The 27362-nt window shown below is 37.4% G+C and overlaps 1 protein-coding gene across 2 annotated transcripts in view; it reads right to left on the bottom strand.

Annotated features, from left to right (window-relative positions):
* Positions 1-17040, bottom strand: part of MME (membrane metalloendopeptidase) — a 74042-nt gene extending 57002 nt beyond the window's left edge. Inside the window, exons 1-2 of one of the 2 annotated variants that reach the window (XM_058187837.1) lie at positions 16515-17040; positions 2011-2180 (exon numbers count right to left, since the gene is read on the bottom strand). In XM_058187837.1, coding sequence (XP_058043820.1) covers positions 2011-2170 — 160 coding nt within the window. In that variant the 5' untranslated portion in view covers positions 2171-2180; positions 16515-17040. Of the gene's footprint in view, positions 1-2010; positions 2181-16333; positions 16454-16514 lie in introns of those variants that run through there. The other variant, XM_058187838.1, reaches the window with a different exon arrangement.
* Between the last annotated feature and the right edge of the window lie 10322 nt (positions 17041-27362).

Below are 27362 nucleotides of genomic sequence, written 5' to 3'. Positions count from 1 at the left end.
TCAGTTCTAGAAAGGAATTATTGAGTCTGTCATCTGCACCTCTATAACTGTCTAGTTTGGCTCTGCAACCAAACAAAACAGACACATACTTCAACAGATAATTAGAACTGCAGAAAAAATAATTGCTATCAACCTGCCTTCCATTTAGGACCTGCATACTGCACGAGTCAAAAAGAGGGCTGTGAAAATATCTACAGACCCCTCACATCCTGGACATAAATTGTTTCAACTTCTACCCTCAAAACGATGCTATAGGGCTCTGCATACCAGAACAACAACAAGACAAAAGGACAGCTTTTTTCCTAATGCCATCACTCTGCTAAATAACTAATTCCCACAACACTGTCAAATTAACTACTAAGCCTGTAGTTCTTCTCATCCTTACTAGTACTTATCTCTTCCCACTTATGGCTATATCCATGTTGCTTGTCTCTTTACAACTTATATTGTTTTTATTGTTTCCTACTATGATTTCATTGCTTATTAGTATCCCATGACTATCACTAAGTGTTGTATCTTATGATTCTTGATGAATATATTTTCTTTTTTTCTTTATGTACACTGAGAGCATATGCATCAAAGACAAATTCCTTATGTGTCCAATCACACTTGGCCAATAAAGAATTCTATTGTACTGAATTTGAATATAAAATAATTGCAGCAAATACTCCTTACTAGTCAGTGATAAAATTACTTATCACATCTTCTATTACAAAGATTACAGGAAATTGATCCAAAGACTAGGAAGTGGCCCCAGAAATATAGATAATTCAGGTTATTCTCTCCACCACCTGAAGGGAAAGGACAAAGCCAATATGAAACAACAGGCATTCCTTGAGAGATTAATATTAGGTGAGAAATGGATAAAGAGACAAAGAAAGAGAACAAGTTCTGAAAGAGATTTGCCTTCCTCTAGGTGTCAGATACAAAGATACAAAGTCAGAGAAGTGTCAGATTCAGATATAGAGTTCTGAAATACATCTTTAACCTTCATGTTGCTACTCTGTTCAATCTATCTGTTAGTAAATAAAACTCAAATATTAAAAAATACCAATTCATCTCTAATTGCCATTTTCCAATGGCAAGTGGCAAGTGGAGTGGACGATTCCTCTATATTTTTAACACTCAGAAAAGGCAGGGGAGGAGAATAATAGTGCAATGTTGGCAAATATTCTTTAAAATATAATTATAGTATAATTGCCAGGCCTGAAGGCCCAATGCAACAATTATATTTATTACCCATCCATCCTTTTTTTTCTGCGGAGTTCATGGCTCTGCAGGAGTGAGGAGGGGAAGGGTCTCCATTTTATTGCTACAACAGCAGTCTTGTGTCTTTGGTTTGATACAGAATAACTAGCCCAAACATGGGAATTTGAGCGTGACAGATTCACTATATAACTATATTCACAATGTTACATTGACTGTCTAGTTGATGATGGAATCCTGCTTAATTGTCTTTGAGAAGCCCAATTCAAATACAGATCTATCAATCAGTTAGAAAGTTTTATTTCTAACAATAATGACATAGATTTTAAGATATAAATATTAAAAGGAGACTCTTATTTTATATATTGTAATTGTTAGATTCATCTCCTGTTTTTTCTCCAAGAATTCAAATATATCTACAGAAGATTTATTTTCATTTACTCACACAATGGCAACCTTTTAAGGGAGGTTGGACTAAGAAAGAATTATCATTCCAAAGTCACTCAGTAAGTCTCTATACCTACAGTTGGACTTGATCTTGAGTGTCATTGGTTCTAGTCGTACACTTTAGCCATTAAATCATACTACATCACAACAGAATATGGACTATTTTCTAGTTTAGTAGCTAAAATTTCAACAATTCTACAGCTCAATTATTCTAATCAAATTGCTCTGCCTAGGGTGTTATAATCAAATCTGTTTCTAGGAAATTATACTCACTGACATTTTCTCTCCTCACTTATAATATAATGTTTTCAATTTTTGTTACTGACATTTTAAGTTTAGGGAGGGGCTCCTACTTACCATCATAAGTTGCATACAGAATGATCATGGTGATGGCTACTATAGCAAGAAGCAGCACTACAGCAGCAAGTCCAATTTCCAGTGGACTCCAGCGCAGTTTTCTCTTTGGTTTTGGGGAGTTCATTTCAGTTATATCCATCTGACTTTCTGACTTAGCCATAACCTAGAGTCTGGCAAGAAAAAGAAGACAAAACCGAGTGACTGAAACAGTAGAAGAATGGAAATCTTTAGTTCCTCTTAGTCATTTTTTTTCCAATGAGGAAGAGAAAATACTGTGTGGTGTGTTTTTTTTAAAAAAAGAACCAGTCAACATAGTAAGTCGAGGTATTTTTTGCTACTTACAACCCACAGAATAATGGTGTTCTTACACAAATAGAGAGTTAGGCTAAAAAGGGACTAAAAACAAATGTCAGGTTGCTTTTATTGCCCACATATCTGTTTTATTGTAATCTAGTGGTACAAGAGTTCACAAGTAAGTGAAATGCACCTCTGTTTGAATAAAAATTAACTTAACCTTTCAATCTTTGATCCTTTGCCAATGAACAAAAGTGTTTCATTTTGCCTCTCAGCGATTTTCAAATCCTTCTAGCAATTAATACAAGAGTTTTTAATCAACTTTTAATATGTAATCTTTATTAAAGATTTTTTAAAAGGTAAATAAAAGTGATAGAAACTAATATAACGTAATATAAAAGAAAAGAAAAAGAAATAAAAGACAAAGCAAAAAGTGAAAGAAAAGGAAAAGGAAAATATGAAAAGAAAGAACAAAGTTACGAAGAAATACATATTGATCTGCTTTACAGCAGTTATAAGTACAATTACAAATTTATAAATGTATCTTTTATTCCATGATTATTACATAATCCAATAATCAAAACCATCTATTATGAATTAATTTTTTCCTGTTTCATGTGAAAAATCTATAATAGATTTCCAGTCAGCAATAAATGTAGATACTGTTTTTTCTCTGATCAAATACATTTTAGCCATCATTTTCACCAACCATTCCTAGTCCTGAATCTTTATGTATGCAATGATCTTCCTGAACGTTTTATGTATTAAAAAAAGTTCCATTACCTTTTTCCAGCTGTTTCTCCATCAGTCCCAAAAGAAACCCTTTATTTCAATTATATATTAATTTTTAAGAATCTGTGAATTAGTATATGTATTTGGATCCAGAATCTGGACTTGAGAGTTAACCAGGAAGAGGTCTGGTTAATATTTGGATGGGAGACCTCAAAGGAATATTGGAGCTGTAGATTAAATGAGAGTAAAACAAATGAACAAAAAAATCCTGAAAGAATGCAGTGGTATCCTATTTCCATGTTGCTGCCAAGATAATATCATAGAGACATTCCTGAACTTGCTAGTAGTTGAGCTCAATCTGAAGGAGACTTTATTTTAACATCCGAGAGAGAAAAAAGGAACCCCTTTGGGTATAAGGTATAGATTTGAAGCTCTACAGCTCAGTGAAGATGTTGATTTCATTTGTGGCAGCTGAGAACAAGAATAATTCATGCTAAGAAAGGGATGGAAAATTTGACACTCAACCTTGAAATGCCTTTATATCAATCTATGGCATAGCCGTAAGTGAAATTCTGGTTATTTTTCTGGACATTCTATTTGAAAAAAAAAAAGAAAACATAACATTGCTGGACAAAGCAGAGAAGAGTGCAAGCAAAATTATTGAGGCCCCAAGCATCATCCTTGCAAGTAAAAGCTAGAATTTTTGAAACTCTTTAGTTTGGAACAAAAGTGAAGGGCTGGGGCAGAGACATCATCAAAGTGTATAGAACCACATATGATACTATCGAAGTGTATAGAACTATACTGTATATGGCGGAGAAAATAATAGGGAGAGGTTTTCCTTCTGATTCAGAATATTAGGGGTAAGAGTCATCGAATGAAACTCACTAGAAGAAGATTTGGAACAGAGAACAGAGAACAGAAAGCATTTTTTTAAAAATAAACTGCAGAATTAACCTGTCAAATTTATTACAAGGTAACATGATGGTGACCATCAACTTGGATGGCATTAAAAGAGGATTGGATAAATTCATAAAGGACAAGTCTGTCAAGGCTATTTTGAAGAATTAAAATTTTCTCCAGGTTGGAGAAACAGCCTTCCAAATATCATTTGCAGGGTTATAGCTATAAGAAAGAGATATTTCTCCACTTTCTCCTTGCAAGTTATCCAGAAGCATTTGAATGAGCAAATGTGAGCCTATCTGTATGTTTTTACGACACTCCCCCTAAAACAGACTTAGTCAAAAGTAAATAAAGACCTGTGTTGAAAATGGATAAGGAAAGATAGTTTTAGGATAGTGATGGTGAATCTGTGACATGTGTCTCATCAAAAAGTGACACATCATGATAATTTAGGTGGACATGCCAGGATTCACCAACCCCCAACAACAGCTAGTCTCAAAAGCATATCCCATTCTCGTGCAATATGGAGATATTGAGGCAGCACAAGAATGGGCTCTGCTCTGCAAAATTCATGCAAGACTGGAACGTGCTTTTGCATGATTTTTAGAGGCTGCAGATGCCTCAGGAAAGCATTATCTCCAAAGCTGCTTAAAGAACAAAGGCCTCGTGCAACTTCGAGCAACCTCAGGTAGGCTGCAGGGGTCTGTCAACAGAAAGAGGCTCTGAAGATAAGCAGTTTGGGCATTTCATGGGGAGCACTGGACCATCGCAGCAACCACACTGGTCTCCCAGGTTTGTGCACCTTGGGGAATAGTGCAAGATGACCTTTGTTAAGTTCTGGGCGAAGAATGGAGGCGAGGCCAGAGTGATTTCTAACAGTTCTTTATGCAATACTGCCTGTGAGGCAATCTCACTCCCTGGCTGACATAGTTCCTTTTATATGAAACTGATCAGCCAAACAACCAATTTTGGAGAGAGTATTTTCCCACTCCAACAGAGGACCAGAATGAGAACTTCAAGTGACAACTATACACAATACATAACAAACTTTTTGATTGGCAGCAGTAGCACTAGGGCCTGAAGACAAGGCCTGGGCCTCTACTTTAGGCCCAGCCTTAGCCCTGCTGCCAAGTGCTGCTGTTTAGGGTGGTTGACATGGCAGGGGGGCTATAGATAATTATTTCTCCTTTGTTTGGGGGAAAGGGACATACCAGCTGAGTAAAGTTAGGCACTTTCTCACCTTCAGACACACTGATACCAAAACGTTTGCCATTACTGACCTAGATGATTTATTCTATGACTCAAAGTAAGATTGGTGGTATGTTGGAGTTTTTCCATCTTTATGGCTCCTTAAAATTTATATTCTTCCCTTCCCATAATGTTTTCTTGAAATTTGGAATAAAATTAATCAAGATAACCTGAAACTTATCAGAGATGGGTAGCATAGCAGCTAGTTTCAGACTGCAACCTTGATTTGGGACTATAATGGGAGACTTCAGGATTACCTGTCCTACTATCAAAACTTTGTAAGATTCTTGTTATTTGGCCAGCCCTTGTGTGGTAGATACAAACTGGGCACTGCTCTCCCAAAAGCAAGGACTAAAAGTAATGGTGAACATTACAGACAAACAGATTTCAGCTACTGATTGTGGAAAATTGATGGTAATCTTCAAGAAATTTCTGATTGCAGTATTTTGTAATTTCACATCTCTTCTTAAGGATTTGAACTGCCGCTGACAAACCTGGAAGAAAATCATGAGGCCATGCAGACTGTAGAGCTTTGCAAGCAGCTCTCCAAAGGCAAAAATGTGCAATCTACATATGAATTTATAGTTCATGCTACTATACTTTGGAGCTTTATTTGCATACTACCAAATGCAAAATATAGTCAGAGAAGTGTTTCTTCATGGCTGTTGTGCTCTTAAAAACTGTACTTATTAGATGAACTGGCTGCTATTAAATCATTACAGAACTCAATTCTGTGGTTGCTCATGCAGACAGAACACAAATGTTTAAATGCTTAAGAATTGTTTCTCCTATGCAATTAAAAAATAACTGTAATCTGTAAACTGTAATACTGTAATCATGTTGGCTAATTTTACATCAGATTCACAATCAGTAGAATATTCCTTCCTATATATACACCTATGTGTGGTCAAAGCAAGACAAATGAGAGATGATTGATTTCATATGGGGAAAATGGGAATCCCAAACTCAACATTCCAAAACTCACATTTCAAATGTTGTACAGTTTGAACTTTCTTGACACACCTGGAATGTTCTGAAAGCAGTAAATTATACACTTTCCCCGCATTGTATAATCTGAAAATGAGTCTGTAATTCAGTTTGATCTCAGCGGGGCTGTGAAATGCTTAGCTTGAAACTTTTTAGTTTGCAGTCTTATTTATTGTTTTTTTATGTTAATTGAGTTTGGGTAGTGTCAAATTTTGCTTTTTTCTGTTTAAGATGCATACTTTAAATAAATGTAAATCTAAATATTGGGAATAACTGAAAATAAAATACCAGTGTCATAATGTAATCACATCTGGAATACTTTTAGAAGTATAAGTTATCAGACCTTTAAAAAATATTATACAGCTAAAACTGGTCCAGAGATTACTATGCAAAATTATAGAGATTGAAGCAAACCTTCTATTAAAGAAGATTAAAATACTTAGGACATTTTAGATCATGAAAGAAGTGGATAAACACATGACATAGATAATATATAAAATTATGCATGGAAAACATAAAATTAGGATGAATAAGACAGAGGAAAAAAATTCTCCCTCTATCATAGCCTTCAGACTATATTAAACCAACAACTTCCTCTTTTAATTCACAAATAAACTTATTATGTAGTTATTTTCCCCATATATATTCCTTTTTAAAATTTCTCCAATATCTGTTCTTTTTCATATTTTTACTGAAAACTAAAAATCTTGTTATTGCCATTCAGAGATTTCTTTCAGCTCTGAGAGACCACATCTCTCAATAAAAGGAAGGTCATTCTCATTCACTCCTGACCCATCTCTAAACTATGTAAATTGAAGTTAAACTATGTAACTATGAAGACATGTGTAAATGTAACACTTGTTTTATTCTTCTGGACAGGAGAGTGAAGGAAATTTTAACAATAAATTCTGTTTCACTTAACTAAATGAGAACTGGGGAAAAAATGAATGAATTATTATTTTTTTCTCTCTTCATTATCCTTGACTAGTGATATTTTCTTGACTAGTGATTAAGACCTCTTAATTCAGATCCAGATTCTATTATTTACGGGACCGCCTGCTGCCGCCAGTTACCTCCCATTGTCCGGTGCGTCCAGTGCACTCTCACAGGGAGGGCCTCCTTAGGGTGCCGTCAGTCAACCAATGTCGGCTGGCGACCCCCAGGGGAAGAGCTTTCTCTGTGGGGGCCCCGGCTCTGTGGAACGAGCTGCCGGTGGGACTCCATCTTCTCCCTGATCTTAGGACCTTTAAACGCGAGCTCAAGACTTTCTTTTTTCACCAAGCGGGGCTGGCCTGATTGATTGATTTTAATATTTGGGGTTTTTTAGCGGGTTTTTTAACAGGGGTTTTTATCTTTTACATTTTACCTAATAGTTTTAAGCATACAGCAGTCTAATTAGATTTTTAACTTTGTTATGATATTTTAAATGGTTTTGGATTATTGTTGTTTTACTTGCTGTACACTGCCCTGAGAAGGGCGGTATAAAAATGTGAATAAATAAAATATTAGCATTGGAATGTTTTCACTCTGTCTTAAGTTTAGAAAGTGACTGAATTAATATCATTTAAACTGATTAGCAAGGTAATATTCAAATTAGAAATCCTAGCATGTGTATATTTTACAAATATGCTTGGAGTAATATAAGGGTTTTTTTGCCCTTGTGGGATGTTGGCCAAAATGTGTTTAAAGTAACCAATAATTTTCTTACTAATAACAAGGAATACAACATGTGGTATATATATATTCTACATCCTCTCCATATTACTATGTGCTAAGTGCTACATAAAAGTCTCAACTGATCAAAGCCATGATGGGCAGTGCAGGTCAACATTTATCAGCAATCTGATGACATAGAAGACTATGATATAAAAGGACTACATTATAAAAAACAGGAATTAATGAATGAAATAAATTAAAAATGGGTATTTTTTAAGCAATAAAACTAAGAGAAAGGGAAAAAGATGCAATAGATCTGAAAGAGGGTCTGGTTTTGTGAAGTGGAGTTAATAAATATGAATGCATTAAAGTGGAGATGTAGGGTTAATTGTGCATGAAAAGCTAAAATATATGTCAGAACGTATACATACGTAACATTTGTGTTGTTGTGGGAATTTATGAAAATAGAAATTCAAAGGCTGGTAGTAGTTGTTACATACATATTATGAATTTTACTATAGTTGTAACATAGTGATGAGTATTATAATGATGAGTTATTATAAACAACTGATTTGGTATGGTACTCTAAATAAAAATGATTTGAGAGATATCCTTTGGATGAATGAATACATAGATGGGAATGAAATTAATGATATTGAAAAAGAGATTGGTCCAATTGGATATTTAAGAATCAATGAGAATGGTGAAGTGTTTGGGGAATACATTGCAAAGGAATGAATATAAATCTAAAAAGTAGATTTATATCTACTTTTGATTGATTAGATTGTATAGGATAAAATATTGAAGGTGTTTACAAAGAGGATTTGAAGTGTGAGACAAAATATTTCTTGTAGTAATTTTAGTGAAACTTAGAAAAGGAAAGGAGGTAACAAGTTAAAGTAAAAGAAGAACTACTGCAGGAAAAATGAATGGGAAGTTGTCACAAACAAAGAGGATATGGAATTTGCTTAGAAGAGAGTGAAAAACAAAAGTGTTAGGGTGCCCAAAAGTATAGGTAATTGCACAAGTGGAAAATGTGAAACAGGATGCTTAGTGGAATAATACAGTGAAAAAGTCTATATGGATACATTGAGAAACATGATTGCTGAAGAAACCGAGAACAACAGAATAATATTGAACCATGGTAGTGCAGTGGTTAGAATGCAGTATTGCAGGCTAATTCTGCTCCCAGCTAGGTGTTCAATCCTGACCAGCTCAAGGTTCATTTAGCCTTCCATCCTTCCAAGGTTGGTTAAATGAGGACCCAGATTGTTGGGGGAAATATGCTTTTCTTCACAGAGTGCTGTAGAGTAGCGCCACCCAGGGACTTGTTTCACGGAGAGAGGTTTTCTTGCAGATTTGATGGGGCATGGTTTCGTGTGCTGCCTGCATCCCATGGATGGGCCTTTGTTTGATTGTGCGGACCAGTTTCTGGTACACCGTAGACTGGCACCTGTCCACTGTCCGAAGGTTGGGGACCCCTGCTGTAAAGCACTGTAGAGTATTATATAAGTCTAAGAGCTATTCCTATATTGTATGACACATTACATCTACAAAAAGGATAATATAATTTATGATTTCTACAGAAAGGATATTTCCAAACTATGTAATCAAAAAGAAGAAGGAACAATTAAAAGAAACAGAGAAAACGGAGGGTGGTTTTGATAGATGTTTTTTAAAAAATTGTTTGAAAAGTGGGAGGAAAGAACCAAGCAATAATTAAAAATGATGAAATGATGTGGGATGAAACCGAAATAATGGAATGCTGGAAAGAATGCTGCAGTTATTTGTATGGGAATGACAGGATGCATTGAAAAGCAGAATTGAAATGAATGTTGTCTATTAGATTTAAATTATGGAATGTTTCGGTGACTATGAAGTTGGAGGTTGGTTGATGATTATGATAAGAATATATTATGGATGTAAAATATCTATGAGAATAAATTCAAACTTAGTGGTTGACCACTGAGTAAAGCTAGAATTTATGGTGTGTACTTTATTCAATGCAAATGGTGATTTAATGGATCATAAAGTATGTTTATGATGTCATTTGGTGTGCTCATTGGAGATATATGAAGCACTGTATGGATATGGTTAAAAAGATAGTTTGCAAGAAGAGAAAGTTATGGTAAGGTATACTGAATGGTATTGGTATTTATTGGATCTATTCCCCTCATCTCATTCCTTACTTTTTTCGGTTTACTAATTCTTACTCTTTTTCATATTAAACTGATTACTCCAAAGAGAATAGTCACTCAAACATGGCCAAAATGTATTGATATTCCAAGAATTTATCGGACTTTTATAGGGGATTGGACAAATTCAGATATTTACTGCTATCAATGGCTTATAATGTGGTTATACATCAGTTTTACTCTACTATCTGAAGCCGTAAGCCTATAAACAGCCGTAACTGGGCCAAAAAAATATATGGTTAAATATTATATATATATAATGTATATTTGTTATATATATATATTTATTTGTTTTCGTAGATTTTCATTGGTATAGATATGTAGGTTTTGGCATATTCAGGTCTTTTCCCGTGTAAGGTTGAGAGTATCTTGGTGATGTTTCGACGAGGTCTCACTCGTCATCTTCAGGCTAGTGCTTACAGCTTCGTGCTTGTGTGAGCAAAGTGCTTCATCATCTTCATCATCTTACTCTTTCATCATCTTTGCTCGCACAAGCATGAAGCCGTAAGCACCAGCCTGAAGATGCCAAGTGAGACCTCATCGAAATGTCGCCAAGATACTCTCAACCTTTCGGGAAAAGACCCGAATATGCCAAAACCTACATATATAGGGCTGATATATTGTTTGTAGACTGCATCTGACTGTCCAGCAGAAGAAACAGGGTATTGAATCATATGGATCTTTGGTTCTCCTTACGTTTTTATTATTAGCTCTGCACTAATATTTAAATGTTAATTGGTATTTTTTAAAAAGTGGGCACTTCAACAAAGCATAAACCTATGATGATGGTGGTGGCAGAATCAGTGTATTGCTTTGCTTTGATCTTTAATCCATATACAGAGCACCTAATAAATTACAAACAAGAACAGAAAATAAAAAGGTAATAATAAAAGTTGTAATAGAAAGAATACTAAAATCAACAAAGAAGTGAAAAGAATTGGTGCTGTACTGTTTTGTCTTGTGGATGTGCCCTCTTAGAGGTTAGTCCTGGCTTTCATTCCAGTCTTGTGATATTGCTGGTGTTTTTTAAAAAAAAATTAATATACCGACATGCATGCAATTAGACAACTCTATTAAGAAAACCCAATAAATGGAAGACAAGTTCTCCTAGTTCAGGCTAATATTACAACATTCTATTTTCTACAGTAGCCAATCAGGTGACCACAAGCAGGACATAAAAACTTTCTTGATGTCGCCCTAGCAACATGAGAAACTTGGGCAGGATTCACTCTTTGTGCCAAGCCATAACATGACTTGTTTGGTGAACAGATTGGTAAGCAGATTGGAGAATTCAGCCATTCTGGTTTATAAATCATGCTTTATCACTTAGCATGATGTGTGCATCAAGTAAATTGTGGTTTATACTAAGCCTGGTTTGACCATTGTCAAATCAGGCTTAGTATGAAATATTAGCCTGGATGGGAAAACATTTAATCCAGGTAGGAAGTTTCAAATTTCATTTGAAACTCACATGAAGGGAAGTGATTATGGTTATATGAAAGAATTTGCTTAACATAGCAACACAATTGAAATAAGATGTAGCTTCCTACATACGAATAACATAAATATCTGCCTAAAGCCTATAAAAAGTTGTTAGTTCTCTGGAAAAGTATATGAAGGAAGAACGTTGTTGGAAAAAATATATAGAACTGAGTTTGTAAATTGTGCTCAGGCAGCAAAGTCATTGTTCTTTTTTCTTTAGGAACTTGTATGATCAGAAAAAAAACATTTCTACTAATGGATAGCAGAAAGCAAATTTCATGAAAATTCAAGAGAAATTCAAAAACAGCAATCTTTGATGACAGTAAAGAAAGCTAAACTAAGATATCTTTAATTCAGATCTAATTTTTTATCAGCATGCAGTATAAACAATGATAACATATCTTACAAGGCTTTCTGTAAGAGTTACTGAAAAATAATATATATACTGTATGTATATTACTTACTGCTATAGTATTCTACTGAATTAATTTCAATATTTCACTTCAAGTGTTCATGAAAACACTAAAGATAATTTGTAACTGTTGTAATAAAGCAAAATAATGCTCCAGTAGTAACTTTTAAAAAGAAAATGTCACCTTTTATGCTTTCTTTGCTGAATTATATGAAATAATAAAGACCAAAATAAGTAAAAGTTTTGAAATAGGGCTGGGGAGATACAATGAAAGGCCTTGTCTCATTGTGCTACTTGCTGGGTGACTTTGGGCTAATTGTTTTCTATCAGCTCAACCTGTTTGTTGAGAGAATAAATTGAGGAATGGCTTCACACATGCTACCTTGAACTCTTTAAAGGAAAGGTTATAATAGGATATAAATAAAGAACTAAAGCAAGCAAGCAAACTAACTAATACATGTATTCTTTATTTTCAAGCCAGCAAGATTAACATTTCTGCCATATAAAATTCTATCTTCCTTCCCAAGATCAGAGGAAATGTTCCTTAATTTATTAAACAAGTTAATTTTTTTGGCCTGATTTAAAAGTACCCACTTTAAGGTATTTAAATTAATATTTTTACAGTAAACATATAAATGAATACCTTCAGAAATAACCTTACCCGTTCTGTTCATATAAGTAAACAGCTAACATGAAAAGAATCTTCAAATGTAGTAGGTCCATTGTCAAGATTAGAAGTTTCAATTTCTTAATATGGTAAAATACTTTACTGTACCTAAACTACAATTTATTAGCACATCAAGAATAATCTCCCTTGACATGCAAATGTGCTTTATGAAGTCAGCACAACTTTCCCAAAGGAGTTAGCCTTTATATTGCTGCCTGAATATTTCTATTATTTAAAGAAAACCTATGATCTGTTCTTATCAAAGAAAACTAAGGAAGTCTGCAATACTGACTTAGGGTATGTTTTAGTATATGTCACTTTATAAGTTCTTTGCATGCGCTACAAAATCCTGAGAAATAAAGTAGAGGTGCCAAAATTCTGGTAAAATTGTTCATTTCTATTTCTCCTAATATCTTTGCCCTCTGAAAGCATAGAGAAACAAACACTTGTGATTTTGTCAGATCAAGAAATTAGGAAGCAGCAATTGGAATAAACATATTTTCTTTTTCTTTTCTAATTTTCTAACATGTTTCAACTCCTACCCTCAAAACAATAGAGCACTGCACACCAGAACAAAAACAGTTTTCAATCGAACATCATCATTCTGCTAAACAAATAATTCCCTAAACACTGTCGAACTAGTTACTAAGTCTGCATTACTATTAATCTTCTCATCATTCCTATCACCCATCACCTCCCACTTATGACTGTATGACTGTAACTTTGTTGCTTGTATCCTTACGATTTATATTGACTGTTCCTAATATGATTTGATTGCATATTTGTACCCTATGACTATCATTAAATGTTGTACCTTATGATTCTTGATGAACGTATCTTTCTTTTATGTCCACTGAGGGCATATGCACCAAGATAAATTCCTTGTGTGTCCAATCACACTTGGCCAATAAAATTCTATTCTAGTCTATTTTGTGGCTTCTCCATATTGCTCTTAAAATACTGTGTAATTTAAGTAACAAAGTTGCCAGAATAATGGTATTTCATTTATTTGGTTGATAATTAAATTTATATGTCACTCATCTCACCAAAGGTGACTTTAGGCAGCTTGCAATCATTCAATTAAAAATTATCATTTTAATTCATATAGGAATGCAGATCTATAGGAACAATCACCCTGAAACAAATGCAGCTGATTGAATGATTCCAAATATCACAGTAATTACTTACTCCCAAATACTTACTAAGTTTTGACCTCATAATAAACCATTAGAAGAATATTTAGGGCACATTTCCTTCTCTAAACAGTGACTGAGCTTATCTCGCAGAAGATGCATCTATCTTAGAAATGTTATAGTTAATACACTGAGTCTAGCATCAGGTATGGCTGATAGGAAGAACCAATTGCTACATTATTTAGTTAGGGTATCCTGCTTGTCTCTATTATTCAGTGAGAAGAAAGAGCCTTTGTACAACTGAATTGTGTAAGCTTTGTGCACTGTACAGCAGATTACACATTTAAGAAGGGCAAAACAGCATCAGCAACAGAAAAGAATTATTATTATTATTATTATTATTATTATTATTATTATTATTATTATTATTATTATTATTATTATTATTAATTAGATTTTTATACCACCCTTCTCCCGAAGGACTCAGGGCGGTTCACAGCCAATATAAAGATGTTCACTAATTTGCAACTTCAACAATGATAGTTTTCTTGAAAAATATCATCTGAATACTTGTGGAGAGCAGACTAAATGTGTGAGATGCATCTGGAGGACACTTATTAACTAAAAATAAATTAGTCCTAACTACTTCAAAAGGCATAAGAAGCATCTCGCAGGAGTCCTTGAAGGGCAGAATACTTCAGTTTTGTTTCAGAGATAAGGACTTGGCAGTAAAGTGTGGCTTGGAAGTAAACTGACCTTATTTTTACACATCAAAGGCACTCTTGAATCCTAACAGACACATCAGATGTACCATTCCAAGGAGGAAAAAAATCATGACAACTAGAAGTGTAACAGGTTTAAGTTCCTGTTTGTGGCCATTAATTGATTTTTCAAAGAAGAAGCTATAGTGACCCTGTTCTAATTCACATCTTTCAGTTTAAATGCACAGGAGCTCTTCCTGAACCTGAAGTGTAAACATTGATTAAAGGTAATAAGCAATGAGAAGAGACCTGTGAATTGTGAATCCTTAAAAGAAACAACTTACTATCACATTCATTAAAAGAAGTGTATACATCCCAGAAATGTACTGCTTGCTTACTTAAGATAGCAAAAACCATTACTGTTTGGACTCTTACGTGATTTATAAATAAGAAAACAATTTATATTGTATATTTATGTACACATTTATCACACTTCCAGAATAGGATCATATGTATCAAATCATCTATTAAGTTATTCAAAGATGAAAAGTTAATTGCTTCAGGAACTCTGGGGAGTAAAAAATTCTTCAGATATTGCTAGAGCAGCCCCAGCTAGCATGACCAATGGTGAGGATGCTGGGAATAGTAGTTTGGCAACATCTGGAAGGCCACAGGCTTTCCATTTCCATAAAAGCTACAGCACACGGTTGTAGTGAACTGTTATTTTTTAAAAATAAAAGCTAACAGTTCCTTGCATGGGGATCTCCACAATACCTCCAGTAACACATCTGTGGTGATTTTTGCTTGCCAGAATGCGAGTTCTCGCTCTCTTCCCCCCACTCTGTCCCCCTCCCTCCCTCCCTCCCTCTGTCCCCCTCCCTTTTAACTGGGATGGGGGGGATGCTACAGTTCCCATTATCCACAGCTAGCAGTACTAGGATGGGAATTAAACACCCACTGTTAATTGGGTCTTAAGCAGAGATCTCACACACACACACACACATATATACATACATACATATTTTAAAAAAACTCAACAATAGCAAGATTCCCCCTCTTTTCAAATTATCTCTTTCTACATAGCAGTTTCATGGAAGGCATTACACATTTACCAAAAGTTGATAGAAAGATCGCAGGAGTGATACTTTCATTTTAATGAATAACCTATGACAGGCATAGACATGGGACACCAAACACCACCTTTCTTATTTCTGGAAGGTTTGAAAAATACTTTGCTAAGCTCCTTGAAGTAAGGAGGAGGGTTTTGAATAGACAGTGTTACTTGAGCTACTGCATTAGGAAGTGAGAGCTCATCCACTTATATAGACTCCCTGGGAGTTAAACAGCAATCACATTGTTCCAAAACTCGCTGATAGCTTGCAAGTCCAGGACAATGGGGACCAGGCAACCAAACATAATGTGCACAGAAATAAAACCATGTGTAAAGCAAGTAACGCTGCAATAGCCTATACATTTCATATTAGGAGCACTTTAAATCCAAGGGAGGGGGGAGTGTTTTTCTTGCTTTAGCCATAAAAGACAACGGAGAAGCTTTTAGGTGTTTTGTTTTTTTTTAGAAAGCTTTTAGTTTTTCAAAGCCTTTCTTTTCCTCCTCTTATCTCTAGCTAAATTCAGCGGAAGAAAGTTTAGACATGGAATTTATACACTAAGCCAAACGGTCCAGGAAAGGAACGCTTATTGTAAAAGGCAATGGTTTTTCTCGGGTTGTGGTCCCCGCAACTTCCCTTTCACCAAGTCCTTTTAAAAAGAAACCTAGGTTCAGAGGTGATGGCGATGATGGGGAGGGGAGGGGGGCGGACGGAGGGGGAGAGAATGAACTCTGCACACGCTCAATACTTTTCTCCCTACTCGCCATCATTACAAAGGGATAGTCAAAAGGAAAAGTGACATACCCCAATCCCTGCTCTGGATGCCTTTCCCTGCTGTTCACACCTCTGCCCTCATGCTTTTAAAGTCTCCCCCCCACACGCCTCTTGCTCCAGAACTCCCCACCTCCTCGGTTCTCCCGCTGCTTTCCCTACTCCGGATCCCACTTCTGCACCGCCCGCCTGCCCGTCCGGTACCTCGACTTACCAAGCTGTTCTTCGGAAAAGTTGGGAGGCGATGTAAATGCATACATCACCGACCAATGGGGGAAGGAAACAAAAAACCAAAAAAAAAAAAAAAGGCGAGAGAAGCAGCCGTGGGAGCTCCAGGCGCTGAGAATCCGCCGGCCGGGAGGCTCCAGGGAAGCGTCGGCGCGGCGCTCCGCCGAGCGGGCCGGTGGGCGGGCGGGGATTGCTCCGCTCCAGGGGTTCCCTCGGGGCAGGGCTTAGGCTGCTCGTCTTGCCAGGAGCCGAAGCATCCTCTAAAAAAACAAAACAAAAAAAAACCCTCGGGGATCGCTCGCTTCCTTTGCCAGCCGCTTGATCGGGAGAAAAGAGCGAGCGACGAAGTGGGCTTGCTTGCAATTGCCACAGCGGAGGGGCAGAGGCTGAGCTGGTCGCTGCCTTTTGCACGCCCGCCTCCCGCCAAAGGGACTATCGAGGTCCCCTCTTAAGTGCCCGGCTCCTCGGAGCCGTGCGGGCAATTCTGGGGGGCCTCTGAGAGGAACTCCTGCTAACCTAAGCGAAGAGCCTTCGCCCTCCCCCTAACAAGGACAACCCTACGGGGCAAACCCGGGAGGGACGGGAAGAAGACTTTTGGCAACCCTCCCCTGAGAAATTAGGCAGCCACTCCAAGAGAAGGAAGTGTTCTGCGAGGACACGGTGGGGGCCAGAGCTTAATCACCCCGTCCTGAGAATCGGGAGCACTCTTCTCATCCACCTTCCTTCCTTCCTTTTCTGGATGATAAGTAAGGTTTAGGAAATACAGGCGCACACCAGCTACCCCGCGCCAAGCCTTCCTCAACCCGAAGTTTCCCAGATGTCTTCTGGACCACATCTCTCATCACCTTCAGATGCATGTATGGATAACCCCTGAGGGCTGAAGGTGGGCAAGGAGCTGTACACCCCCACAAACAGTAGTGACCGGGATTCATAGAGGGCTACAAATCAGATCCACCTCTTTTCATTCGAGGTAGAAATAAATTTGGTGAAATCCAGCAGGTTCGGATAGGTTCTGGAGAACCCTTAGTGGAAATTTTGAGCAGTTTGCAGAACCAGTAGCAGAAATTTTGAGTAGTTCAGTAGTTTAGGCAAATACCACCCCTGGCGGGCCTCAGAGTGGGGTGAGAATGGAGATTTTGCAATATCCTTCCCCCAGGAGTGGGGTGGGATTGGGAGATTTTGCAGTATCCTTCCCCTGCCACGCCCACCAAGCCAAACTATGCCCACCAAGCCACTCCCACAGAACTGGTAGTAAAAAAAATTGGATTTCACCACTGAAATAAATGCATAAAAATACAAACTCAAAAATTATTTCTGTGGCTTGGATTTCCCTTGACAGTCGACAAGGAGCAAAAGAGAGTGGAAGAAATTAGAATTTGCTTCCAAGCCTTTTCAAGAGTGCTGCCAGCCCTTCAAAGTAGGCTAGGTCAAGGAATAAAAACCGCAGAAATTCCAAAGATGGTCTTTACTGTAGAATAAACTAATTTATATCAGACAAAATCAAGGCAGGATTGACTGGATTTCTTTTCACTTTCTCAGGACTGAGTTCTCTTTTTGTGTAACACTTCATTGCTTCTTTCACAACTGCCTTTGCCCTCTGTCCTTTCAAACATGGAAGCTGAAGAAATTTCTATTGCCCTAAATCTTGCAGCCATCATAGCTGGGCTTTACTAGACATCTAGAATGGAATCATGCTTTGTTGCTGTACTGTATAACTCTGTCAAGGCAGTGGTTGGTGGTTACTTCTGGATGAAATTCAAAGATCACAACCCTGGGGTGGGGGGGACACCATTAATTTCTGTGTGTGGCCATCCAATATTCCCCTCTCCCAAATTTGACTCAGCACCCTGACAATTGTTACATGGCAGCAAAAAGTTCACCTGTCTCTAGTGTATTGTAATGTATTGGTCACCTGGTTTGTGCTGCCCCAAAGTAGCTAGCTACTGTGTTAGGTTTTGACGATTTGGCTGTGTATGACAGTCAGGTTAAACTGTGGGTGCTCTTGAGTATATATTCTGAAAATGTTTCCAAGATGACTATTGAACTCTCCACTGGTCAGCCTCTGAACCATTAGCCTCTGAACCATTAAGAAAACATTGTTCAGCAAAGGGTTAGATTTTTGTATCTCTTGGCTACTGTCTTGTCATTTGGATTTATGCAGCTGAGCCACTGGAAAAGTGTTATTGAAGAGTTTGAGAAATGCATTCAGCTATAGAAATATCGATAAAATAATAGACCCACCCTTTAAAGTATACCGAATTGTTAACGTAATGTAATTGTTTTGTAATTTTATGGGGTGTAATGTTATTTTAAATTTCCTGGCTAATTGAATAAGTTTCTTAAGGGTTGTTTTAATATTGTGTATGTTTCTGTTTGTATTTTACTTGCCTGTTCACCGCCCTGAGTCCTTCGGGAGAAGGGCGGTATACAAATTAAATTATTATTATTATTATTATTATTATTATTATTATTATTATTATTATTATTATTATTATTATTATTATTATTATTATTATTATTATTATTATTATTATTATTATTATTATTATTAAGAATAATGACAAAAATACAAGAATGCTAAATAGTCACCATCCACCCCCAGTGCATTCAGAAAGCCCCCTCAGGCTGCCTTCTTTGGAGCATGGCATGAATTGAACTGGTGTTCCAAAGCAGGAGTGCTATACATGCACTCTACATCTGTCAGATGGTTTAGGTTGCATAGCTCTTGGTCAAGGCAACACCTGTGACATTTGAGGAACCATCTAAAGCAGAAGATAGTGAGCTTCAAGTCCCCTTCATCTAGCAATGTCATCTACTTTCTCTGTTGCAGTGCCTGTACTCAAGAACAGCAGATATCTGCATGGCTCTGAATATGTTTAAAAAAGCACTGGAAACTTGGTTGTTCTCCCACTCCTTGGATTAGGATGGTTTCAAGACACTACAATTTTATCCAGTTAAGTATCTTCTGTCTTCTAGAAGCACATGATAAGGATGCCTATTGTTCTACTACTTTCTTGCTTTTAATGCTATATGTTGTAGTCTTGGGTGGGCTCTAAACTGAATAATGAATGAAGAGACCACTTTTAAATCAATTGGTCAACTAACATGTAAGGGGGAAAAAAATACCCTTAACAAAAATAGTGACAGAAGCTGGCATTCCAAACTCCATTACAGGCGAAGCAGCATTGCAAAACTCTTAGAGCCTAAGAGACCATACACAAGAGCAGCAATCCCACAACAGACCTGCTGAACCAATTTCACTTGCCCATCTCCTCTGAGACTTCACAGAGGAAGTGTGAGTCCACACACTGAACTGTTCACACTAGACTGGATACAGAGCTGCCTTGTGCTTGCAAAACATGGAAAATACTATGCATACGCCAAAGCATTCAAAACCATCCTCAGGCAGGTGCAGGAGAGTGACAATGAAAACATGGCAACATTGTGATATCCTCAACAAATGGTAAAGTGGTGTCTTTACCATTTGATGAAGAAGTCAAAGTACTCAGTGGAAAGGCTAGTCCAGGTTTTAAACAACGTTAGAGAAAAATCAAGAGACATTCGCATTGAATAAAATCACAAAGGACCTTACCCATAAATTCAGCTGGAGCTATGGATAGATCGTAGCAACACAGCTTCTTTAGTGCAAATCTTGGCCTTCAGTGTAGTGATCTCTTTTCTTTAAAATATTGGGGGATTGGGTAGGCGGGAGTATTCCTCTGAACCCAGTAAATGATTTTCAGGAAGAACCACATACTTTGTGGGCTATAAAGCTTTGTTTATGTCACAATCTGGGCTTTTTTATTTTTATTTTATAGCCTCTTAATTCAGCTGCTCTCCCTGTATCAATGTGTTTATATAGTACATATCTATTTATTTGTTCATTTGTTTCACACCCTAGCTTTCTGCTGTACCAAGCCTTCAAAGACCTAGTAGATTTGTTTTTTAAAAAAGGAACAATAAGCAAAAATACAAATGAAATTAATTAATGATAAAATGAATACCAAAATCAAATAACAATGAACAATCTCATCAAAGAGATGCATCTCCATCAAAATCTACTCCCTGAGAGAGTGGGGACTATACAAGTAGTCCTTGACTTACAACAGTTCATTTAGCTATTTGAACTTACAACAGCACAGAAAAAAGTGATGATCATTTTTCACACTTATGACCATTGCAGCATCCCCGTGGTCATGTGATTTATATTCAGATGTTTAACAACTGACTCACATTTATGACAGTTGCAGTGACCTGGAATCATTTGGTCCCCTTTTTCAACCTTTTGACAAGCAAAGTCAATGGGGAAACCAGATTCATTTAACAACCACGTTACTAATTTAACAACCTTAGTGATTCACTTAACAAATGTGACAAAAGAAGTTGTAAACTGGGGCAAAACTCACTTAACAAATTTCTCGCTTAACATAAATTTTGGGCTCAATTGTGGTCATAAGTTGAGGACTACCTGTATACAACTCTAAAGAGAGTACATTTTCCTGCCTAAGGGACTGCCAGAATCAACCTATTTCTCAAAGCACCTGAAGATAGGACAAAAAGCAGTGGATGGAAACTAATCAAGGAGAGAACCAACCTAGAACTAAGGAGAAATTTCCTGACAGTGAGAACTGTCAGAAAATACAGTGGAATAACTTGCCTTCAGAAGTTGTGGCTGCTCCATCAAATTTTTAAGAAAAGATTAGAAAACCATATGTCTGAAGTGGTATAGGGTTTCCTGCTTGAGAAGGGGGTTGGACTAGAACAGGGGTCTCCAACTCCAAAACTGGCTGAGGAATTCTGGGACTTGAAGTTCACAAGTCTTAAAGTTGCCAAGGTTGGAGACCCCTGGACTAGAAGACCTCCGAGGTCCCTTCCAACTCTATTATTCTGCCGTTCTGTTATTCTGCCTGATAAAAAGACCTAAGAATACAACAGCTTTGCTGTTCCAGGCCAAGTCTATCTTACTCCAGCATTTCTTTCTTTCTTTCTTTTTTGCAAGTACAAACCAAGAACCTCTGGAGTGCTGGCAGTACACTTCCCTTCTGCTTTTGTTCCTCTGCAAGTGGTATTTGGATGTAGGCTAACCCCAATCCAGAAATAATACTGAGTCTCAGGAATAATAGCCCCTGACTGATCTGGCTTATCCAGTCTACTTATAGAATAGAATAGAGTTTTTTACTGGCCAAGTGTGATTGGACACACAAGGAATTTGGTGCATATGCTCTCAGTGTACATAAAAGAAAAGATACGTTCATCAAGATACAACATTTATAAGATACAATGACCAATTGGCAGGATGGCAGTGTATGGGGGGATGGGGTGGGGTGGGGTGCATTTTCAAAAAAGCCCATCCAGCAGAACCTAACAACCCAAAAGATTTGTAAAGAGAGAGGTTCTAATCCTTAAACCAGTTAAAGTTTTAAAGGCAATATCAAAACTTCAGTTTGTGCCAGGAAGAAATTGGCAACCAGCAGGTATCTTTCCACACAACCTTTATATGAACATTTGGCTACTGCACTTTTTACCACTGCTCCTTCCAGATTTTTTTCAAGAGTAGCCCCCTTAAGGTACTTTGCAATAATTCATAGCAGCTATAAATCCGTAAAATTTACTCCTCCTTATAGTAGTCTTAGTGGGTGCTTTCAATAACATTGGTCACTGGCTCATTTTTATGAATACTGTGTGAGGGCTGGGGGCACTGCCTTGCAAAGATTCTGTTCATTCCTAAACGGTCAGGATTATTCAGTGCCAGTGGAGGAGAAACTGGTTCAATGGTACTTCTCTGGGGACTTCTATAGCATTAATTCCTTTCTACACTATTATTTCAACACATGTATGAAAACACTGGGACAGGTTAGTTGAGAATGAGGTATAATCAGAATGCTGATGATAGGTAGTTACACATCTCCAAACTAGATCAAGCAAGAGATACTGTAGAAATCTTGACCCAGTATCTAGATAATGTGGGCGTCTGGATGAGACACGTTATGATTCTCTGCCATTCCCGTTCTAATTCTGGACTGAATTTGACTCTTTCTCTGGGAGCAAGACTATAATTTGGATAACATTCTGGACTCAGTGAGTCCAGAGTGAATACAACTCTTGTATTCACAGGTTGAAGCCACAGTCAAGTTTAGAGAAGGGCCTTTGCCCATCTGTCATGACAAGAAAAATCACACAAGGCTGCTTCAGCTTCTACCTGAACAGAAAGCTAAATCTAATATATGTCCTGCTCTCTGCATGGGGCCTGCAGAGAGCCATGGCGACAGGCCTTGAAGAAACTATTTAGAAACAGTTACAAAAACAAAATGTGCAGAAACATGATTTGAGCTTGAATGGAACCTATTTGGAAAAAAAACCCCTTAAACTGACTCCTCCTGGGCACCTAGAGAGCAAGAGGGAGGGAAGTAAAAAAAGCAAACAGACTTGCAAGATTCTGCTACTACCGCATAATATAACTCAAGTGTATTCCTAGTCTTTTTGTGTAGTCTGTTTCCAGATTTGGACAACCTTAAAGGGCTGACATGACTAGATACCAAGCGGAATAGTGATGTTTCTGATTGGGCAGCCTCAATATAGACAGTGAAATCCCACAGGACAAGATCCCTAAAGTAATCCAATCCAGAAGATTACTCCTATTAGGTTGTTGTTGTTAGTTGTAAAGTCGTGTCTGACCCATCGTGACCCATGGACAATGTTCCTCCAGGCCTTCCTGTCCTCTACCATCCCCCGGAGACCATTTAAGCTCACGCTGACTGCTTCAGTGACTCCATCCAGCCACCTCGTTCTCTGCCGTCCCTTTCTTGTTTTGCCCTCAATCATTCCCAGCATTAGGCTCTTCTCCAGAGAGTCCTTCCTTCTCATTTGGTGGCCAAAGTATTTGAGTTTCATCTTCAGGATCTGGCCTTCTAAAGAGCAGTCAGGGTTGATCTCCTTTAGGACTGACCGGTTTAATCACCTTGCAGCCCAAAGGACTCGCAGGAGTCTTCTCCTAATAACCTATTAGGTTATGAAGCGAAATTGTTAGGTAGCAGGATGAATGATCTCTCCACCCTTTCTGGGATGCCTGAAGACAGCAGCTTATTCTCAAAATCAACAGACTACCAGATGGAGTCTTTGGTCAACTAACTGGAATTTCTATAGAGCATGGACATGCCACTTCATCCTAGCTTATTGTGCCATTCTCTGGTGAATAATGCTGGGAAAGATTAATTCCCTGATCTTCTGTCAGTCTGATTTTCATTTTACATGCCAAGTCAGGCTTTCATCCAGGATTAAATGTTATACCAGCAACTGATCGAGCATCAAAGAGCAAGTCTTTCAGGTTGGAGGGACCACCACTGCTGGCACCTGGATGCTTTTGTGTTTACTTATCTGTTTGTGTGCATTGTTCTCATTGAGAATAATCATGAACGATACTAAGGAAACTGAATCATATTTGAGAAACATTATAGCATACTAATGTTCCTTTTATGTCCTGTTTAAAAGAGATTTAAACACACAAAAATACACACACTCCACCCAGACGTGTTCTGCACTCACACACTCCACCCAAAGGTGTTCTGTTAACTGAGAATGGTAATATTTTGAATTGAAATTTGAAACCACAGTTTCTATCTTATCCACTTTTTATTTTTTAAAATTTTCTTTATATCTCGCATTTTCCTCAGTGAGGATAAACCAAAATGCATAACTCCCTTCCATTTTCTCACACTACAGCAACTTTGTGAGAAAAATTAAGGCTGAGAGAAAACACTGACCCTCAGTCACCCATTGAACTTCATGGCTGAACAGCCGAGTCATTCAGTACTCTAACAACATTATCACTCTGCTTTTCAAATAATGTCTGATTTAGGCTTGCCAATTTTTGAACTACCCCTTGTGTATATGCCTTTAAACCAATTCTTGATCTGAGACAATTAGCAAGTGATATATCCACTTATGAAAAGATTTGCTTGCTAATTGCTGCCAATCAGTTTGTGAAGGCACTGGTACTGGAAACCAATCAAAGAGTCCACAAGAAAAGACTGAACTAAGTAGAACGACAGTGTAAACAGGCTGTCTCTAAATATATTGACTCAAAACCAGGGGTGAAATGCTCCCGGTTCGGACCAGATGGCGCGATCCGGTAGCGATGGTGGCAGGTGGTTCAGAGAACCAGTAGCAAAAATCCCTGCCCCCTCTCCCCCTCCCCCACCCAGCTGAGCTGCGTGATCATCAGAGGGTTTTTTTTTACTTTTAAAAGCATTTTTTCTTCGGAGGAAAAAAAGCTTTTAAAAGTAAAAAAAAAAAGCCTCTGTTGATCGCGCGGCTCAGCTGGGATTGTCAGAACCCTTTCAAAGCATTTTTTCTACAAGTTCTTCGGCCGAAGAGGTTGTAGAAAAAAAGCTTTTCAAAGTAATAAAAAAAAAAGTTGGCCACGCCCATCCAGTAACATTACACCCCCACCAAGCCATGGCCACAGAACTGGTAGTAAAAAATTTTACATTTCACTCCTGCTCAAAACTTTCAGTAAATTTAATGACACTTATTTATTACACTGGAAATATTGATAGAGTTTTAGTAGTGTTTTTATTAAAACCTTCCAGGATGCAATCCTATGACTCCTGGTTGGAGATAGAGGTATATAGAGGGAGTTTTGTGATCTGTGATCACTAAATGCATCCAGGCTGTCATATTTTCCCAACTCACTAAATTGACACTAGAATCAAATGTTTCAAATGTTTATTCCCTCCACAAAGATGGGGGAAAAAACAACCAGCACATTTTTACTCTACCAATATGAGCCTGGCATAATATTGGATTTGCCAGAAGCTCAAACTCTGGAGACCACTTAGCAGAGTAACTGGATTTATTTTGTTTGGTTGGTAGGAAAATGAAAAAGAAACATCACTTCAGATAGCCAGCAGATCTTTTTATTTTCCATATCCTAAGGCAAATGTCATGAAAATGTCATGAAACATATTATGAATAGGTAAAAATCAAGCAAATAGTCATGCATGTCAACCTTATGTATGACTCCCAATATTCACTCTACACCAGAGATGGGCAACCTGGAATTTCAGAGTTGTCCTGAAAGACCTTTTTGCATTTCCTAACACATTTCTCTACACAACCATAGAAAATCACCAAGATAGTTTTCACTGACTTGAAACTGGAGTTGAATGAAAATTATAGTTTATTCGAGTTAGGTGGTTAATAAATTCAAATACACATATAAAATCTCCAACATGGGTGGTTGAACAGGTAGAAACAGTATATTTAAAAATTAAAACTTTTATTTTTTTAAAGCTATTGTTGAAAGAAATCTCCATCTGGGTTCAGTTCCAAGTGGATAGAAAGATACTGGAAACACGGAGGCTGATTGGAAAGATGGTTTAATGGTGGACAGGACCACATGGTTTGAGGTCCTGGGCAATTGAGCACATGGGTGAGAGGGAGAGAGAGAGAGATTCATACCCTCTCTTGGGCTTTGAACTTGCTTCCTGTTCCTGTGAAAAAAATGTATTCTGATTGGTTGTCAGACTCCCATGGGGCCATGCAAGGGTAACTTTATAGGTTGTATTGAGTCCCAGGTTTGGTTGAATCTTGCTGGGTGATGTAATAAATGGGCTTTGGGCAATTCCTATTATGGCTTAAATGGCTTTGTCCTGGTTTGGATCTTGAGTGAAGGTTAATTCTATCACCCTGGAGCTGAAGGTCTTTTGTCTTGTAAATAAAATGGCCCAATCTTTTGTCTTGTAGATAAGCTGGCACCAAAATATTTTCTGGGACTGAGTTTCTGTGTCCCTTAAGATTTCTATTTCTCTTTTAGGTGAAATATTCTGCTTTTTTAATATTTCCTAAAATATTTCGTTCTTCTAGGAGAGGGGTGGGTGCTAACTTTCTACATTATTTTTCCAAAGACCTTTCTTAACCACAGGAAAAATAGCCAGAGATATGGAACTCTGTTTGTATATAACTGTCAGTTTGGCACCATTATCTTTCCCATTATAGTCCTCATAGTTCGCTTTGTCTAAAACTTCAGCAGATCTATGGCTCCCCAAAGCTTGATCATGCCTACAAACTTTTACAGGTTTTAACTTCCTAAATAAAACCCCTTTAAATGCCTATAAGACTAGGTGAGAATGACAAGGTCAGTCAAACTTCTATCTATAAGGAATTATTCTGGAGTCCACCTGTTGGCCATTTTGGCCATATGCTCTGCTCCACAGTAGAGATCCCAGTGCTGAACTATGAAGTCTTGCAGAACCTGCTATGTTTTATTCACTTCTGAATTTTTTTGGGGACCAAGAGGAAGTATCAACAACTAGAACTGGAAGGGCAAAGCAAAATCGAAGAATATATTAAAATCATACATTCAAAGAAGTGGTCAGTGTTTATATATCTTTGAAACAATCTTAGGGTCTGATGCTTCCCAGTTTGCACCCTATGGACATTGATGATGGTCCAGGAGAATATTGCAGACTACTTGGGGAATGAGTAGGGAGGTGACAATTATGATATTCTTTCATAGCTATTGTATTTAATGTTACATTATTATTTCCCCTTGTTATTATTTATTTATTTATTTATTTATTTATTTATTTATTTATTTATTTATTTATTGTTTCAATTTCTATACCGCCCTTCTCCCAAAGGACTCAGGGCGGTTTACAGCCAAAGTAAAGACAGTTAATACAATTTTTAAGACCAGTTTAAAAGGAAAATTTAGAGATAGTTGAAGAACTTAAAACCAATAAAACCCCTTATTAAAACCCCACTAGGCCAGTCCTGCACGGTGAAACAAAAATGTTTTCAGCTCGCGTTGAAAGGTCTGAAGATCAGGGAGTTG

This window comes from Ahaetulla prasina, chromosome 6 (genome assembly GCF_028640845.1).
Source record: "Ahaetulla prasina isolate Xishuangbanna chromosome 6, ASM2864084v1, whole genome shotgun sequence".
In the NCBI taxonomy this organism is placed as follows: Eukaryota; Metazoa; Chordata; class Lepidosauria; order Squamata; family Colubridae; genus Ahaetulla; species Ahaetulla prasina.
Note: the sequence above shows the minus strand (reverse complement) of the source record. Positions and strands in the feature narration are given on the sequence as shown.